General features: G+C 37.3%; 1 protein-coding gene across 1 annotated transcript; it reads left to right on the top strand.

Moving 5' to 3' along the window:
• The first annotated feature begins 2,628 nt into the window (after positions 1-2,628).
• On the top strand, positions 2,629-13,713 carry LOC148876826 (tRNA modification GTPase). Its single transcript, XM_088972677.1, has 10 exons — positions 2,629-3,111; positions 3,205-3,494; positions 3,849-3,987; positions 6,174-6,295; positions 6,437-6,640; positions 7,427-7,486; positions 9,434-9,572; positions 10,131-10,249; positions 12,376-12,600; positions 13,416-13,713. Exons 1-10 carry the CDS (start codon positions 2,889-2,891, stop codon positions 13,608-13,610), a joined length of 1,716 nt encoding a protein of 571 aa, XP_088828803.1. The 5' UTR covers positions 2,629-2,888; the 3' UTR covers positions 13,611-13,713.
• Positions 13,714-14,042: the final 329 nt, after the last annotated feature.

Raw genomic sequence — 14,042 nt, 5'->3', positions numbered from 1 at the left:
CCTTGATCATTACCTTTGTCCGACAAAGGGGCTGATTCTGTCACTATGATCACCTACTCAGATGAATTCTCAAATTGTCCCAATATACGCAGGTTTTGACCCCCGCTAAGGATCTCACTGATTGGTATATTAAAGACAATCCAATCTGACACCTAGTGTAGTATCATAATCGAGTCTAGGGTCGGGTGTAACTTTCTAGTTTTGCCCATCAATCTCCAAGGTCCAGGACAATACTGGAAATCTGGTCCAGTTCAAAGATTCAATTAATCCTACACTGTATGTGCCTAGGGTCTCACCCTGGCAGCTGAGACAAGCCACCCCAACCGACTTGGTGGCACCACAGTGTCAGCCTTGTCAGGATAGGTCTCCCCAGACCGACCCACTGGCTATGAACATTCTAAACTAACACGAGTCTCATTAAATATTCAGTTTAAGGGTATTACACAAAAACATACTAAGGGAAAATGAATCAAATATGCACTTTTATTCATTTACAATAAACTAATAAAGTACATCATTCTGATTGAAGCTAAGGGCATACAAAACTGTCTAACATAACTTTGGTTACAATAATCATGCAAGCGGTTCCAATTAAAACTATGGGTGCCATAATATTACCTCAAAATTCACAAATGAATTGAAGTTTGAAAATAATCCGAATGGACTTTTAGTGGTATGGCGGTTTGGCGACTGCTGACTGAACTAGTTTGATTAATCTTTGACAGATATTTAAAGGAGTATATTTTCTCTACAAAAGCCAAAACTGCCTCCTCACCTTGTGGAAACAAATGATGGAACTAAAACACAATTTCATTTGGCAAATTAAGGATGGGTAAAAAATATCAATATATAATCCCCAGATACTAAATTCACATCAAATGTTTACAACCCAGGGGTTCAAAACCTAAATAGACCCCTAGTAAGGTAATGGAAATAAGTTCAACATCTGTTAAATGATAATGGTAATTGGATAAAGGACTTGATTCAATTACTATTTATTTCACAAGTAGAAACCCAAAGTATACTTAAGATTTCCAGTCCACAAGTAGTTACCCAAGACTCTAACTTCCACTAGTTAATGAGCTCACCAATAGAATTAGGAGGAGCTCCCATTGTCCCACCCTGACATAAGGCCTTCCACTGGTTAATGACTTTCACTCGGATGGAAGTCATATCCTTCCCATGTTTGAAATTATAAAATAACCTATTTTAGGAATTTCCATAAGCCTTTAGCCACATGGCAATTGAAGAACATATGGGCAATGGAGATAAAAATCCATATGTTCTCCCTATCCTTTTACGCTAGAGGATGTCGAACATGAGGAAAGGAAAAAGTAGACTTTGTCCTCTATGTCTATAGTCAAAAGAAACCATTCAATTCATAAATAAATGCAGGGGAAACCATTCACTTGATAAATAAGTCAACAAATACTTCCTTTAGAATAGTTAGACCCCATTGGGGTTGGACAATAGTTAGACCCATTGGGGTTATGCAAAACTACATCAGCCATGATATGTTCACTAAAACCCTATCTTATACAAACATTTAAATAAAGTAAAATCTATCTTCAATAACACACGATTCATTAACAGCTTGACATGATCAAAAACCTAGCTAATACAACAACCTACACTCTACTTCTTGTAAATGTATATGCCAAATAACACAACAATGAACACAATGATTAAGGCCCTCATTGTCTTCAAGCCTTCAATAACGACTTGTTTGGAGGAAGTCATATCCTTCCCATGTCAGAACTTCTAAAATAACCTACTCGGATGGAAGTCATATCTTTCCCATGTCTGAAATTCTAAAATAACCCATGGCAATTGATGATGAGATAAAAAGCTTCTAGCCATTTCCTTCCCATGTCTGAAATTCTAAAATAACCTATTTTACCTTGTCGGTTGGTCAGAGAACCCTAACCTTTAACGTTTGAATAACAAGGGCAAAATGGTCTAAAAAACTTGAAAGCGACAGTTTTACCATTTTGTAAACTTTTAACTTCTACAAGGCATTAGGTGATTAGATAACTGACGGTCGGTTAACGATAGGGACCAATTCGATACTTTTTTGAAAGTTTGGATACTACATCGATATATTTGAAAGTTCGGGTACTAACTTGATACTACCCCCAAAGTTTAGGGTACTAAAGTGAAAATTTTCCAACAAAAAAAGGGAATCACACATGGATTTTGAAAAGTTATGGTAAGTTTTAAGATAAATGCTAAAATATATGGTGAGCTTCAGACAATTTCCCTAGCTATAAAATTTGATGAGTGATATGGTTGTAACTTGTAATATACTAATAATCCACTTCCCTCCTTTACTGAATTGAGGGTCCATTTGGTTCATAGACGGAATTGGAAACGGACCCTCTAATGGAAGAATGTGAATTTTAATAACAGGAATGAGATTTCATTCCCAAGAGGAGCAGAAAATAGCCATTCTCTCGAATGGGAGAATGCAATTTCAATAGGAATGAGAATGAGATTCTAATTCTGCCCAATCAAACAGTTAGAATCGGAATAGCCCATTCCGATTCCAAACCCTTATTACTCCTATAAACCAAACGGACCCTCTAAGTTGCAAGTAACAGTGTATGAAATCGTAGCCTTACATCGTTCTCACAGCATATCCTGGCTGCACATCGGGAAGATACACGGATCCCAATTCTCGCGAATGTCTCGTGTTCCCGCCGTGCTTCCTTGAGCAGGCCAGCCGATTGAGAGTTTTTGCTACTTCAATATTAGCTAATAACTTCCTTTCGACTGCGCATCTCCTGCACAGACAAACTCTGCCCACGTCTCCTTTCGGGAAGCCTGGAAACAGTGGAACTGAAAATAGATAAAGAAGAGGGATGAGAGTAGCGTAGAGTAGAGCAGAGATGGCTGTCCTCCCAACATTTCGTCATCTCCTCAACCACCTCCTTCGCTCCGCTTCAATAACAACGACAACAAAAGTAGCAGCGAAGAACTCCCACCTTCCCCACATTTCAAATCGAACTGCGAGAATCTCCCTATGCTGCTCTCCCTCTCAAATTCCCCAACCTCAACTTACACCTAAGTTGAACTCCCATGAAACCCTAAGACCTTCTCTCGCCGCAAAAGGTTTCCTTTCTCTGCAAACCCTAAAATGCTCGTTCAGGCACTACTTTTCAATCTCATTCACTATCTTCTTACCTCTTTGTGTTCTTATTGCAGAGAAAGCCTTTGTTCTAACAAAAGATGAAAGGTTGGGTTCGTCTCCTATTAGCGCTGAGCATGTCGAGAGTTCGAGCACGATTGCTGCCATCGTCACTCCCTTGGGTGGTCGGCCGGGTGCGGTCGGGATTGTTCGGTTATCAGGCCCTATGGCTGTGACAATAGCTGCTCGTGTCTTTCGGCCCGCGAGGAATAGGAAGAAGAAAAACTCCAATTCTGAGTGGAAGCCCACAAGCCACTTTGTGGAGTATGGTGTGGTTTCCGACCTCCACGGAAATGTCGTTGACGAGGTAATTCTCACCTCTATTTTCCTTTACCATCACTTGTCGAAAAGGATCACTTTTTAGCTCTTCGTTATCGAAAAAAATGAAAAACGAATATATTTCCAAGAGAATTATGTCTCAGTCTCACTTAGCTCTTTTAAATGCTCTGTTGCTAACATTGCTTCCAATTCTATACGAATTAAAGTTTTAATGTTCATGTTGCTTGGTTTGTGATTCTATCATAAAAACCCCTCCGTAATTTCTGTTATAGTGTTGAAACAATTGGCCTAAATACTGAGCTTAGCTTTTCTTTTATTTGCGTCTGTACTTGGATCTTCGAGGATGGATTTTCATGTTAAGTGTGTCCCGCTCCCGAACCAGGTTTTAGCAGTACCGATGTTGGCACCTAGATCCTATACTCGGGAGGATGTGGTGGAACTCCAGTGCCATGGAAGTGATGTATGCCTGCAGCGCGTTTTGAGAGCAAGTTTAGAGGCAGGAGCAAGACTTGCAGAGCCAGGTAGGTTTTTGGTTTAACTTTGAGTTGGTTCTTTTTGCAGGTTTGTTAGAAAGGATCAATTACATTGTTTAACTTAGACGATAATACCTGAAAGAAGGTTAGAAATAATAAAATTATTAGAAAAGATATTTCATATATATATATCTCGCAAATAGGGTAATGGGTTCAAGGAACCCAGCTTGTCAAGCTCTATATATACTTCTTGCTGTGATCGCTATGTTTTTTTTCTTTTAAACATCTAACATGTTAAAAAAATTGGCCAACAAACATTTATGAAATATATACAGTAAGGGAGTAATGAAGTGCTCTCACTTGTATTGCCTTGTGATCTCAATTCTTAACCATGCTATTCAATATAATTAGCTGGAGTAAGCAATATAGCTTATTTCCAATGCTTAGCACCTTGATCAGATCGAGCTTCCTTAATTTCAGAATCTCTATGTTTTTTCTAGTTTTGCGAATGCCAATTTTTTTCTTTATTTAGATGTATTTCAATGCAATTCTTTATGCGTCCAATTTTAGACTTTAGTTCCTTGCCAACACTTGATAAGGTTGAAGGAAGACTGTCTTACATAAAATCTGAAGATAGTAGGATAACTCTCCAGTCATAGTTGTCAAGGCGATGCCTAGACGATAATGTGGTCTTTAATGGTCGCCTTGCTCAAATGCTTACATATTTATATGCAAGGCACCGCATAATATTTTTATATTTTTATTGTATGTTATAAAATAGTAATACAATAGATATTATTAGACTAAATTGTTCATATTTTGGGTTGAACCAACACACAAGTCAGTTACATAGTTCTGAACCCTTCAACACTGTATAGCGGTATAGCCTAAATTCACAAGTAAGAAATAACTTGGAGATTTTATCCTATTGGCACACAAGACAATCAATAGGACCTTTTCTTCTTCTTCTTCTTCTTCCTAGGACCAAAACAAGGGCTCAGCCCTTATGTTTTGTACACTTTCTTTCCTTTTTTATTTTTCTTCTCATAAATATGTTGATTTTCTATCTTTTGATATGGGGTTTATTCTTATTTCATGAGGACTGTGGTAATTATTAGTTAAAGATTACTGCTAATTGCTATGAAATCTAAGGAACTACTCTAGGATCTATGTTTTTTATTCTAAAAAATTCATCGCCTAGGCGATGAGGCACTCCCCTGTTGCCTAGGTTCACCTTGGCACCTTGAAAACTATGTCTCCAGTCCTCATCCTCCAAAACTGGTTGTACGCTGTGTATGTTTAACCCTACATCCAAATGTTCTTTCTGTTTTGCATGGGGTTCCACCCTTGGCCCTGCAAACATGGAAGGTTATTTCCATTAAGATACTTGGACCAGGAACCATGTATCATTAACTTGTTCTCATGAGTTGCAAAGAGTGAAGTTTTAGTTTCTATTATCAAGATCACTTGGCTGAACAGTTTCTTTACTTTTATTTTGTATATTTATAGATATGCATATGCTTCTCTGCCTGCATATGCACACAAGCAAGGTTTAAAATATCGATACAGGGTGGTACGCTGGTAGGGCGTATTGGCCTGTATCGGTACTGTTTTTTTTTGTTTTTATTTTTTTTTGAATCTGGTTCAAAGAGGCCAGTTTAAGGCTGGTCTAGCCCCCTGAACCACTCGCTGACCCGAAACACCCCATGTAGGGGCGTATCAGGAAGGCCCCGATACGATACGTATTGGGCCGATATGTATTGAAATTTTGAACCTTGCACACAAGTATATTTGGCATATGAACTGAATAGGAAACATCCAAGAGGAAATGGATTCCTTCTGGGAAATTAGAAATATGTCTTGCAATTTTCAGAGGCCTCCAAGGGTTTAATGTATTTCAGGGTAAATATCTCATAGTTGGGGAGGGTTGATAGCTTTCTTTTGTCATATTATTTATCTCTGCACTTTATTTTTATTTTTCTGTCTTAATAAATTTTTAATCACTTAAAGATAAGAAGAGTATTTCAGGAAGACAATTTTTCCAAAAGACAGTTATTTTTCTAATGGGTGTTTATGTGCTTGTGCACTGTGTAGCAGTTCAAGCAAGCCACTGTGCATGTGCAGTCTCTTTCATGGTCATTTCCTTTGGAAGTGTCATACTATCAATGTGATAATGAAGAAATAAAAAAAATAATATGGAGGTCTTAATGCTACTTGTTCTTCACTTTTATCAGGGGAGTTCACTCTCCGTGCCTTTCTCAATGGACGTTTAGATCTCTCCCAAGCTGAAAATGTTGGAAAGCTAATTTCAGCCAGGTCTGTGGCATCCGCAGATGCAGCATTGGAAGGAATTCAGGCATGTTTTGTATATAGGACTATAAATACTTGATTCAATCAGACTTTATCAGTTCTTCTATCTGCTTGTTTCTTATTGGAATATGCTTTTGTTTATTTTATGACTTTAAATGTCTGAATCTTGAATGTGTGTGTTTGGTAGGGAGGTTTCTCTTCTTTAGTCAAATCACTAAGAGCCCAGTGTATTGAGTTGCTTACTGAGATTGAAGCTCGCTTGGATTTTGATGATGAAATGCCGCCTCTGGACTCCGACATGTTAATAAATAAGATTCATGCCATACAGAAAGTGGTAGAGCAGGCATTAGAGACTGCCAATTATGACAAGTTGTTGCAATCTGGATTGCAGGTATAACTGCAATGGAGATATCTATGACTCCTTCCACCTCCACCCCCACCCCAATTGCTCGTGTAAGAATCAAGTGAATTGTTGCTTTAGAGCAAAATGCCAAGAATCCACCTTTTTTGCCTTGCCTCAGACATGATAGGTAGCAGCCAGCAAGTAGAATCACACCATTTTGTGGGTCTAGCATAGGAGGCCTCTTGGAAAAGAAGTGCCTGATGAGATAAGCCTTACGTGCTAAAGTGGCTGACAAAATTTCTACCATCAATACACAAACATCTCATTTGTTTAAGCACTATCTTGCTTGCTGTGTATAAAGATGTATGCTCTACTTTCTTTCTAGTCATTGAGCTCCTAAGTCATTCTACCATTGTCTGAAGCTGTAATGTTCCCTTGACATGTAAGCATGATGTGGCTAATCCAAGCCATCCACCAATTGGGGAACCTCTGGATTGGCTACTACTTTTTTCAAGCCTCCATTCCACATCAGTCCCATATCCAATCTTTTATTAGTGCTTTTCACAAATAATATTAGGCATCTAAAGTTTCAATATTTTAATACTATACTTGCCAAAAAGAATGGTTTATTTTGACCACATACCGAGGGTTTTTGGTCTGAAATTGGCCCATCAATAGAGGATAGTGAGAGAAATATGCATGCCACTTTGATTCCCAAACCAATTTTCTATGGAAAGATAAACATAGGTAGACATGCACACACACACACACATTTTTTTTCTTATATGCTGATCTGAACTTTTTAGATTTTTTTTTATTTTATTTATCTTGCAGATAGCAATTGTTGGTCGGCCAAATGTTGGGAAGTCAAGCCTCCTTAATGCTTGGAGCAAAGTAAGTTGCACAACTTATTTTTGGAAACTGAGATGAAATATTACTCACTTGTTCATTTTGATCAATTCATGAGAAATAATGGAATGACCTAAAGATACTGCCTTCCCATGAACTACTGTTGTTAGGATTAGGGAAACCTGTGAGGATTTAAGCTTTCCTTGATGAAGACAGGGTGGTATGGGGATGGTAAAATTTTTCCAACTGTTACATAAATAATGTATCTCTATATTGGAAAAGGAAAACCACATAAGTTGACATTTATTTCATTATTAATTATTTTTTATCCAATGCTTATCGTTAATATTCACAACCGATGCTTCCACAGCCGGCCATTGACACAAATATGAAATTTCACATATACTCTAATAGCATAATGCTTCTACTGTTAGCACTTTTCTGAGAACAGCAGATATGTGCAAATTTCATGAAATGTATATTATCATCTTTTACACCATCATCTATGATCCTACTTAAGTGGAGTCAGTATATGAATATCACATATCCCTTTCCCCATTATGGTCTTCAGTATTTTATCATCTTTCTGTTCTACCTGAACCCAATTTCTTTTTAGTCTTATTTTTGCCCTAAAACCTCAACTTGCATCACATTTCTCATTTTCACTATCATGATCTTTTGTTTTCATTCAATATGGGCAAGCAATTGACATGGTTAACAGAATGGAATGCTGAAACAGGATTCATGTAGTAACCCCATATAGTTGGGACAGGGCTCTCAAAAAATAGGGAAACAATCAGATTTCTTTGATCGAGAATTGCTGCTATACCTGACTTCTCTCTAAATAATCATTTTTATACTTATCCTCCTAGTTTTGTTACTCATCCATCTCCCTATCCTCATAAGTTTTTTTTTTTTGGTTCTTTCTATTGGCATCCTTGTTAATCCCTCCCTTCTTATGAGTAACCAAGCCAAGACAGTCAACCCAACCCAACTTTGACTTTTTCTTACATAAGGTGGCTACTCTCAAACTTGAGCCTGCATTCTTACACTTGCCAGCTTGAAAATTTACCATCGCACCAAGTTATTGTCTTTAAATCTCTCAGTTATTTGATGGGTTTTAGATGCACCATGAAATGTAGCATTTCAATGCCAAGACATGGCAAACCCAGAAAAGAAGAAAACTCATCGTGTTGTGATGGCTGACACGGTATGAGTATGTCATGTTATTGGGCCTGGGAAGTATACATTATTAAAAGATTTATCTCATATGCTACAACAGGATTAATTTGAAATAAAGAGTATATCCATATAAATATGTTAAGTAAAAACCTAATATCTGAGTCTTATAAACCTTGGTAGCAATGTTGATAAACATCAAAACCATATATAGCTACTAGAGATGCTTGTTATTACCATTTGAAGAGCTCACCTAGGAGCTCCTCTTTGTTCATGATTTTGATGATTGCTGATGCATCCAGATGTTCTTTAGCCTAGAACACATGCTACAAGTGTCAGCATATGATATGGGAATGCCTGAAAATGCAATGCTTAAAAGCGGCAGTACACTTGGCAAATAAATCATAGTGTCATGAAACATACTAGTTTTTCATGTGGTATTTATATAGATATGCTGGGATAAATATATCAAGTAAAAAGAAAAGTCGGAATTGGTAGTTTTATATGCATATCTTATGCACCTTGGAAATGTTCCATAAATATCACAACTCTATGATTTCTTGGGTAGGACTATCATTGAAAAATGACAACCACTTGATCTTTTGCATCTTTTTAAGATTTGCTATAAATGTGGTGGACAACTAAGGAAAGCTCATTGTTGGATTAGTTTTGAACTTTTGGGCCTGGGATATATATTCTTTTCTTTCATTTATCACCTAATAAAATTAACTTCTGATTCTGCTGGCATCCTTGATATGCAAATCAAATGTATCATGACTCTTATGAGTGCTATCATTTCCTTTTAGCATGCAGAGTGAGAGAGCAATAGTTACTGCAATTGCTGGAACCACGAGGGATGTGGTTGAAGCCAGTGTTACTGTTCAAGGTATCCCTGTCACTCTTCTTGATACAGCAGGGATCAGGGAAACTAATGATATTGTGGAGAGGATTGGTAAGTATGTTTTTCCCCCTGTTCAAAGTTGATGAACAAAGCCTCTTAATGTCAATTTAGGAAAAGTATGGAAGTGCATTGCTTAACCTAAATGACCTGCTAAAAAGCTCAATTGATTCAACTTAGCTACTGATTTGTGGTGTTAATCTCGTTTTAGATCAAAAGAACAAAAAAGTAACGACTCATATTAGAAAATTAGATGGATAACTTTTATAAATGTGTTTCCTTTAAGTTTGGTGCCATGACTCAAGTGAGATAATTAGTCATCTATGGTTATGCAAACTTGGCTAATTTTCCATGCCAAGTTAGCTAACCATTTGGTTTGGTTAGGGTTTGAATGTCTTGACTTTGCCATGTGCCAATCTGAGCCACTGAATGAATACATGAGTAATGCATCTTTCTGGATGTATTGAAGTAGTTATAGAAGGGTCTTCCTGCTTTTGGGCATTTCTTATTCATGGTTTTCTGCAATCCCCAGTGGTTACATGTTACAAGTGGCTAAGATAAACTTCACAAGTGTCATCTCTTCCTTAGTACTATTACCCATCTTATTTGCAGGTGTGGAGAGATCTGAAGCTGTTGCCATGGGTGCTGATGTGATTATCATGACTATTAGTGCCCTTGATGGGTGGACTTCTGATGATACCAAACTTCTCAATAGAATTCAAATTAATAAGGTACAATTACCCCTCTTTTTTTAGCAAGTTACTTTACATCAGAAAGGCCTCCTTCACTAGGGGGTGCAACTTGGGCATGTCGCACTCATAGTTTTCAAGGCGCCAAGGCGAACCTAAGCGACAGAGGAGCATTTAGCTGCCTATTCGCCTAGGCGGGTGCCTAGGCATCACTTAATGTCTTAAAAGAAATAAAATAAAAAGGGGATGAACCCCTATTTTTGCCGTTGAATTCCAGAAAAAGAAATGGAGCTGTGTTTTTTGTTCCAAAAAAAAGAAAAAGGAGGGGTGGAGCCACTGTTTTTGCTCCACAAAAAAGAAAAAAGGAGGGGCGGAGCCCCTGTTTTTGCTCAAAAGAAAGAAAAAGAAGGGGCAGAGCCCCTGTTTTTTGTTCCACAAGAAGAAGAAGAAGAAGAAGAAGAAGAAGAACCATACCTTGAATGTGATTGATTTCCCTTTCTGAGACATACAACTTGGAACGAGGATCTCTTGAACTCTCTTCGAATATCATCTCTCAATTAAGAAGATTAGAAATTAATAAAAGTTTTATTATAATATGAAAAAATAAAAATAATGATTCGGTGCATCAGGTCTATGCTTATATTATAAATTTTTATTATAAAAAGAATATTAAAACAGGTAACAGGTAACTGGTAACAGGTAACAGGTTATATATAATTGCTTGAGACAATATGGCATTTGGGCTAGGCGAGCCCCAAAAGCGCCTAAACACGGACACACCGTGTTGCCTTGACAACTATGGTTGCACTAATACAATACAGTTACTTCAGATCTGAATTGTCCAATATAAACCTTAATTTGATTTTCTCTATCTGAATCCAGTCTAAATCCAGTTAGGTTTGGTATAAGTTGAGTTGATTTGAATGCCATAGCATGCTAAATAGAGAATTTTCAGTGGGACTTAAACTTGGTACATCCTTCTCTCAATGCAAGGTTCCAAATGCTAGTCATCCAACCTCTATTCACATTGCAATTTTATGTTTCACACACAAAGTTGTGTTTCACGCACTAAATACAATAAAATTACTTCAAATCTGAATTGTCCAATTTAAACTTTAATTTGAGTTTCTCTATCTGAATCCAGTCCGAATCCAGTTAGGTTTGGTATAGGTTGAGTTGATTTGAATGCTATAGCATGCTAAATAGAGAATTTTTAGCGAGACTTAAACATTGAACATCCTTCACTCAATGCAAGTTTCCAAATGCTAGGCATCCAACCTCTATTGACATTGCAATTTTATGTCAAACACACAAAGTTGTGTTCAGTTTGAGCAGGTTGTTCAATCTCTCAATCTTGGCCCAACCAGTTTTATTGGTTCTGTATTTTTCAACCCTAATCGAACCTGATGCAATACAAAGTCTGATCTAACTGGTCTAACTCAGGTTAGGTTAACAGGGTTATGCAAGAAGGTTATTAAGTGATTTTCTGAAGTGATAATTTGGCCTGGCGGTTCTGCTATTGTTGCAAGGGAATAAGGAATAAGTGACCAGGACTTAAAATTGGGTTGGGTTACAAAGGTTCCAGAATGGTAATTTTCCTAAACAGGTAACTTGCTGTTTTGTCATCCCTGATCCTTGCAAGTAATTATTAAATGTCAGGGCCCAGAATCCTTTTGTTAGTGGAGTTCTGATTGGAAAATCATTTGAGTAATTGTCTGCATTAGTGACTTGTCTTTTTGTTAATTTAGCCATTATTGGAAGGGGAGAGTCCACCAAGGGTTTGAACCATGGAATATGCTTAATATATCCCACTCATATTTGTGATTTTTCCTGTTTCCAAATGTTGAGATAACTGGTGGAAAACATCAATTTTACCTCATTTTGTCAGTGCACTAAGGGTGTGACCACTGTATTGACATGTTTGTCACTCTATTCACATTTTTTTTTCTTTTTTCTTTTTTTAGTCTTAGGTGCTGATGTAACTATTTTTTTATGTATGGTGCTGATGTAACTATTACAGTATCAAAATTCCCTCTATTAACTTTGTAGAACATAAATAAAACAAATTTACATATCTGTTGAGCATGATATACTAATCAAGTTAGTTTTCATCAATTATCTGTTGTCTTACATGTTTCTTTTTTCTTTTTTTCTTTTGGTAAATGCAGGAGGCAAAAGGTTCTTATGCACCAATGGTTCTTGTAATCAACAAGATAGATTGTGCTTCATCGTTTTCCATTGAAGTGCCGAAGGCAGGTGGAAATCCTTTCAACAAGCATATTTTTACATGTGCAGTCACCGGCCAAGGAATATTGGATCTCGAATCTGCGATACTGGAGATTGCAGGCCTTGACCAGATCTCAGAGGGTGGACGTCGATGGACTGTAAACCAGGTTAGCTATACTTTTCCATTTAAATCGTTGTCTTGAAGTTAGTGACTGTTCCATAGTTATAATTTGGACTGAATTGGGAATTAAATGACTTGGCAACTAGGGTAATGGGTACTCAATAATAAATTTAATGGGTTGGTATATTTGCTTCAACTATGATAATGATTGAACCATATACCAGTGATGCCAGTTACCTTGTTCCTACGGGCTCAATGAGAAATGAAGCACCAATCTTTAAATTCTATCCGCATAATTGCCTTTTTGTATGTAAAGGGGTAAGGTTGCACCGCTGCATACATCTTTAAATTCTGTCTGCATCTGTCCCTCCCCAGGCCCCGCATTGGTGGGAGCCTTGTGCACTGGGCTGCCTTTTTATACTGTATTTCTCTTGGATGAGTGCTGATCTAATGATTCTAACAATCTGATATGGAGTTTTACTCTTTTCACATTATTTTTCAGCCACCAAACATCTAACATGATATATGTCTGTGGCCCATCCAAGAGCTTTGCTACCAAGTGAACTTGTTAGATTGATGGGACTACAATTAATTGTTAAATCAAATTTATTTGTTACCATAACAAGCAAAAATGGAAGGTAAATAGGTTTCCTCTTCTGGTGAACAAGTGCGCTGGTAGATGGTGAGATCTTTCTTTTGATCATTGAGTGTCCATGCTGTTGTTAATGGCCACACAGCAGTCGGTAATTCAAAATTTCAAATTATTGAAGAAGCTCATTACCGAAAATAAAAAAACCCGTTTAAAGTATTGTTAAAAGCTAATTACTTATTATTGATCTGCTTGATGTTTTAATTTATCAGAGACAATGTGAGCAGCTCGTCAGGACCAAGGAAGCACTGCTGAGGCTGAGGTCATCCATAGAAGAGAAGTTGCCTTTGGACTTTTGGACAATTGACTTGAGAGAAGCTGTATTGGCCCTTGGACAGATTAGTGGTGAAGATATATCCGAAGAAGTCTTGTCCAACATATTTAGCAAGTTTTGTATAGGTAAATAAATCACGGATGGCTCAGATATCACATTTGTATATTCAACTCAACTGAACACAGCCTTGTTCTGCTATTTATTTATTTACTTATTGGCTACTTGGACGCTGGTTATTCTTCGCCCATGTTGTCATCTTTGCTGTATATTAAGAAATTTTGTTTTCCTTGTGAAATATCATCTCCCGTAATATGATCCGATATGATTAAGCAAGATAGGATGTTAAATGGGTTGACCTGATTGCAAGGTTCAAAATATCAATATCGGGAGCTTCCCGATATGCCCCTACAGAGGGTGATCAGGGTTTTGACCGGTTCAGGGGGTGGATGGACCTTAAACCGGCCCTTGAACTGGGTTTGAAAAAAGAAAAAAAAAAAAACTAAAAAAAGCTACCGATAACCTTGCCTATACACATTTAAGCTTTACAAAATTCGGACATTTTTTT

This window comes from Nelumbo lutea, chromosome 1 (assembly GCF_056320005.1).
Source record: "Nelumbo lutea isolate HS-2025 chromosome 1, American lotus-T2T, whole genome shotgun sequence".
NCBI lineage: Eukaryota > Viridiplantae > Streptophyta > Magnoliopsida > Proteales > Nelumbonaceae > Nelumbo > Nelumbo lutea.
Note: the sequence above shows the minus strand (reverse complement) of the source record. Positions and strands in the feature narration are given on the sequence as shown.

Coding starts and splice junctions, on each gene's coding strand:
- LOC148876826 (XM_088972677.1), top strand. CDS start 2,889: ATGGCTGTCCTCCCAACATTTCGTCATCTCCTCAACCACCTCCTTCGC. Junction 6,641..7,426: donor TGTTGCAATCTGGATTGCAG/GTATAACTGCAA, acceptor TTTATCTTGCAG/ATAGCAATTGTTGGTCGGCC. Junction 10,250..12,375: donor ATAGAATTCAAATTAATAAG/GTACAATTACCC, acceptor TGGTAAATGCAG/GAGGCAAAAGGTTCTTATGC.